A 6010-nucleotide genomic window follows, 5' to 3' on the forward strand; every position below is an offset into this window, starting at 1 on the left:
CAGAATCGTGAAAAACAGGCGGCGATCCAATATTTCTGATGATCTGTTGTAATCAGTGTTTGTTTTATAAGCAGAAAAATACATTCTGTTCAAACATAAAACAGAAGACATAATCAATAAGATGCCTAATGCATCACTGTGAGTAAGAAAATGTTTAACTTATTTTTGAATAAACCAGTTACAATCAGATTTTGCTAAGATGAAAGAAAGTTTAGGTTTTAAAAAATATATATGCTTGAGAATGAAAAATCCAAATGTTAAAAAATTTGAAATTTGACTTGTTCCCCTGTAATAATATTGTTTGTGTTACGAAATTAGTAATATTTCTACATATTATTTGGCGTGATAGTTTGATGATGTGATATTCAGTAACAATCTTTACTATGTTGGAGCATTGGTGTGGCCGTCTATATATCTATCTATCTATGTGACCGAAATATTAGATACATTGTTACTAACAATAATGCACAGGTTCAGTAATAATAACTTTAATATCTTTTGTAGTGATAATTATTTATATCGTATTACCGATAACTCTTAATCACTACAATAAATAATAGTGTTGGATTAGCCCCCCAGTAGCACAGCGGTATGTCTGCGGACTTACAACGCTAGAATCCGTGTTTCGATACCCGTGGTGGGCAGAGCACAGATAGCCCTTTGTGTAGCTTTGTGCTTAATTACAAACAAAAAAAGAGTATTGGATTATGATCACTTCATTATGTATGGATAATAAATTATTAACCTACACCTATTGATTATGTAATGTACACAGTCCTAAAGTCCTTTGTTGTATAATATACTATGTCACCTGAAATCAATGCACAGCAAAATATAATAATAATACAAAACAAAAAAATGCAGTTATATCAAAACTTCCACAAATCTGAGGCACGAATCTATTGAAACCTAGGCCTACATTTACATTGGTGGGCTATGGTGTCCTCCAGTAGCTTTTATTATAAGGTAGTGTAGATAAACACAGTTTATCCACCTATTTTTACAGGTACTATATAATATACAGACTTTTGTTGTACAGACAGAAAATAATCACCATAATAAAACATGACTTACAACTATTTATAAAGTTGGTCTTATTTCTTTATATACTTCCGTTTTCTTCTTACTGTTCAGCCTCCTCCATCAGTGTCCACATCACAGTACACATCTATACTTCCTGTAAACATCCATGACTTGGGCCAGATACGGTACACTCCACTATTATGGTTTCCATTAAGGAAAACATCTGTACAGTCTGTTGGTCCAGGAGAGGTTGAAAAACATTCCAGTTCTTCTGAATATAAGCCATAGAAAATGGAATCTGCATAAGATCACAAAGAAATAATAAAAAATATGTTTACAAAAATATCTCTAGAACAGAACAAAAGAGACATCTTCATTGAAGTGTTTTACTTTGATCAAAACACTGAAAACAATTTGTGTTACAGAATTTTGTAACACAAAGTGTTTATGTTTCACTATTTTAGATTTTAGATTTTAAGATTCAAATAATGTGAACGTTGACATACCATCGCTGTGTATTTTCTGTTTAGCTTGTGTAATCAGTAGATTGACTGAATCCAGTACAGTTGATACTGATGTCAGTTTACATCGCTCGATGTTCGTCACTATCTGACAATTCTGATAAACCAGAAGAAGAATCATCATAGGTTTGATACTGATCATCACTGATATATTTAATGTCTGATCGTCTAGGAAGAAATGTTATTCACACAACGAAATCCGCCACAATTTTTCATTTATGAGATCATCTTGACACAATACTTAGAGGTTATTTTGTATTATAATCATAAAAGTTTATATATATTGCTTCTAGCTATCAATAAACATCACTTTTATCCTAACACTACTAACATTAGTTATCACTGTACCAAAAGTTTCATCCAACTACTAAATTAATTACCATTATAACAAAAGTTTTATCCTAACACTACTAACATTAATTACCAATATAACAAAATATTTTATCCATCTACTACTAAATTAATTACCATTATAACAAAAGTTTCATCCAACTACTACTAACATTAATTACCATTGTAACAAAAGAATTATCCAACTACAAGTAACATTAATTACCATTGTAACAAAATTTCTATCCAACTACTACTAAATTAATTACCATCATAACAAAAGTTTTATCCATCTACTACTAACATTAATTACCATTGTAACAAATGTTTTATCCTAACACTACTAACATTAATAACCATTGTAACAAAAGATTTATCCAACTACTACTAACATTAATTACCATTGAAACCAAAGTTTTATCCTAACACTACTAACATTAATTATTATTGTATCTAAAGTTATTTAAAGCACTGAGAGATTAAATTAATTGTTTATTAAAATATTTACATAATTTTTTCTTCTTACTAGTCTCAATTTTCTAATAAAATATTTGTGCTTCATTCTCTGAGTTAACAGAGTATTTGTAGTAATGCACAAAACAAATTCTAAATAACCTTCCATAGATATATATACTATATATTAACTAAATATTAATATATTCTGGTCCATTCTCTAATAATTTCTTAATAATTCCTTTAAATTTTATTTTCAAATTGTATTCAATGTTTTAAATATTTTTACACTTACATCTGTAAGTACTTAAGTTTATCGAGCACTATTAAATAGTAGAGGAAGAACTGCTACAATGCTGATGTTATTTCCCTATAGGTCAACATTTATATTTAACATTGGTCAACAAGGAATTTTATTTATACTGCATATGATCAGATTCTTAGATGTGTGGTTTTGCTGAAAGGAAAATTATGTTTGGCGTCAGTAATTTTTTTTTTCTGTAATTATTCGACCTCGTCTGACACCAGCACTTTGAGCACGAGGTGACTACCCAGAAGTTTGACATACATTATCGATAAGTGAATTAATACTGGTTCTATTTAGTAAACATCAACAAAGTTCAATTAGTGGTTTATAACTCAATGATTAACATGGAAATTCTTAGTAACCTCATATTAAATTTCCTTCTAATATCTTGATTATTTTCAACTATTTCTGGTGTAGTTGGATAAATAAAGAAACTCATAATTAAATCAGTAAAACAAAACAAAACACTATATACAAAGACGTAAAGTAAGTAGTTATTTAAGTAGATATTATTAGAAATTAAGAGCTACTCCCATGCTTTACTAGTCATTTGGATGAAAGATGGTAATTAGAATAGACATAGTATCACAAACCTCCAGCTTTACATTAGAAGAATGTTAATGGATATTAAACTCAAGTTAACTATTATATTAGATTTCTACATAAGGGTAAGACACCAAGGGATATACACTCGTTAGACTCTGTTATACCTTATTGAAATCTATATTTTATATGGTGTTAAGTTAGTCTTTAGAATATGTAAAATAATAATAATATAGTTAAAACTGTTTTTTGTGTCTTCCTAGTTGATTTGTCTTGGCTTTATTCTAAATTATAATTTACTTTTATGTAGCTAATTATAAATAAAGTGTTATAAATTTATTAACTCTAAGTTTCGAAACTCTCACGTTATCTTGAAGAAATGTTTTTCAATCTGTTCTTAGCAGTTTTTGTCCCAATTTGTTCAGAGTCTTTGACGAAATAATTTAATTAAATCATAATAGTAATTACAATAATTTATTTAAAGCAATTTTTATAAGATAAATTGATATTTACACGCAGATGAATACAGATCCTAAGTCAATTAACATAACTAGCAGAAACTCCTCCATACGAGCGGCTGTTTGAGCTGAAATTACTAATCGTAGTATTCATACCTCATAAAAATAATAAAAAAGTTGAAAGAAATAACAGTCGTTTTTAAGAACTCTATTTTTTAATATTATATTTATAAATTACATCAATAAAGATATATTCAAACCCTCACGTAATGTACTAGTGAAAGTCATGTGAGTATTGTAAAGAGAGTAGATTTATTTGAAATTGTGATATGTTATAAAGAAAGGGTTGTTATATGTACCATAGTTATTTTTATAATAGCTTGAATCTTGAATACCGAAAGAGTGAAATTTGTATATATATTTTTGTTTTGGTGCCATTCAATAGATGACGCCACATTTCACAAGTAAAAGCTTGGAATGGTCTATTCTTTCATTGAGGATGTGTCTGTGAGCCAGAGTAGTTTCGTAGAATTCCACTCCTCATCAGTGACCCTGGACACTACCACCAATGAAATATCAGACCAAACCAATCCTTTATACCAATCAGTTATCGCAAATCAAACTGTGTATTTACGTGTTTTACACTCACAAAAATACATAGAGATAGATAGGTTTCTTTTTTTTTTTGTGAGTGTAAACATGTAAATACACCAGTTTGAGTTGAACACAATTTGTTATCATACATTTTAAATAGTTTTCGTCATAAGAATATTTCTACTACATTGTTTTGAATAATAAATTGAAAAAGATGTATTCAGCATAATAATGATAAAGTAATAAATTAGATTACAAAGTGAACTTTGATTACCTGCGTCACCTGAGTAATTACTGACATGTAATCTATACAGGTAGTCTTCGTTTTCTATCCAAAACTCCCGGTAGATGGCGAACCTCTCGTTTCCTTCTTTATCCTTTAAATCAAACCTAACTGAGTAATTTCCTTGATTTTTAGAGCGTAGATTCGATCGTTTCCTAAGTATTAATAATGAAACGTTTTGTTTGTACTCAAAACGTACTTCATAATATATGAAGGGAAATGTTTAAATCATGTAAGGTTACTTTAAAATAAACATTTATCAGACTGTCTTGAAGAAAGAAGATTTTCAAAATGTTTCACAGTTACATAAAGGAGATCTCTGCAAACAAAATATCAAAACCAAAAATTAAAACGTCAAAACAAACTAGTGTTTTCTAGAGTGAGAAAAGGTTTAAGGATTAAGATTATCCTGTTGTTCAAGAAATAAAGACTTTGTCAGAACAAAGAAAATTATTTACGTCTTTATTACATATTGTTAGATCATCCTTAAAGTAACAATAATTTTTATTCTATAACTTGTATTTCTAAACAACGTATTCAAAAGTCTTATTACAGCCTAACTACCCAGGACTTCTATACCTTCAACATCATCTGTTTGAAAACATATCAACTTTAGGAATGATTATTGTGGATTAAAGAAACAACAGAACTACAAACTATGTCACACTTGTCTTCAAAGTTTCACCTAAATACCAAATCCATATACATCAGTATCTCTGGATAACAAATAAACTAACAAATTATTTGTCCGTATATTTATATATGTTGAGCCTCATTTCAATAACGTAAAGATTATATCTTTATATTTTAGATAAACATCTAATCTATGAACAAACTGACCAAACATGTTCTCTTTCATCACCTGGACCAACAGACTGTGCTGATGTTCTGCTTAATGGACACACTACCAGTAAAGAAACTCCATTGTTGGAGCGGAAAGGTGTTATTAACTTTCTTATTTTGTTTATCCAAGTTTGATAATGAGGAAACCACTTTTAGAGAATATAGTTTGGAGTGGTTTGAATTGGTAATAAAATAATCTATATTACAAAAGTACAATGTTTCTTGTCATCAGGTAAGAGTACTGGTCGAATAAGAGCCTAACGCAGCCAAAACTACTCCTGTAACTTTAAAACCATCTGTTTAAAAACTGTAAACAGAACCTACTTATACAGTTAAAACCCTAATCAGAACTTACCTAGCCAGAATTCCTTTTGAATGTCTCCAAATCCTACTTTGTAATCTTCCCAAGGTTTGAAAAAGTAATCCTCTTCTTTGGATTACCTTAGAAACAAAAACGGAGAACTTGTAAGTTTACTGTAATAATTAAACTTACTATATATGATTTTACATATAATAGTTTGATATGATATTATCTATAATAAACGTTACTTACCGTCCAGCCTCCTCCATCAGTATCCATGTCACAGTAAACATTGAAACTTCCTGTAGTCATCCATGACTTGGGCCAGATACGATACGGTAAGACGAACTACAA

The 6010-nt window shown here is 29.4% G+C and overlaps 1 protein-coding gene across 1 annotated transcript; it reads right to left on the bottom strand.

Moving 5' to 3' along the window:
- Positions 1–940: 940 nt before the first annotated feature.
- On the bottom strand, positions 941–2037 carry LOC111083613 (techylectin-5A-like). The gene is made up of 2 exons (XM_022380240.1): positions 1530–2037; positions 941–1321 (listed from the first exon to the last, which is right to left on the bottom strand). The coding sequence occupies exons 1-2, from the start codon at positions 1684–1686 to the stop codon at positions 1131–1133; spliced, it is 348 nt and encodes a 115-aa protein (XP_022235948.1). The 5' UTR covers positions 1687–2037; the 3' UTR covers positions 941–1130.
- Between the last annotated feature and the right edge of the window lie 3973 nt (positions 2038–6010).

Source organism: Limulus polyphemus, unplaced genomic scaffold (assembly GCF_000517525.1).
Source record: "Limulus polyphemus unplaced genomic scaffold, Limulus_polyphemus-2.1.2 Scaffold10340, whole genome shotgun sequence".
Lineage (NCBI taxonomy): Eukaryota > Metazoa > Arthropoda > Merostomata > Xiphosura > Limulidae > Limulus > Limulus polyphemus.

Coding starts and splice junctions, on each gene's coding strand:
- LOC111083613 (XM_022380240.1), bottom strand. CDS start 1,686: ATGATCAGTATCAAACCTATGATGATTCTTCTTCTGGTTTATCAGAAT. Junction 1,322..1,529: donor ACAGAAAATACACAGCGATG/GTATGTCAACGT, acceptor GATCTTATGCAG/ATTCCATTTTCTATGGCTTA.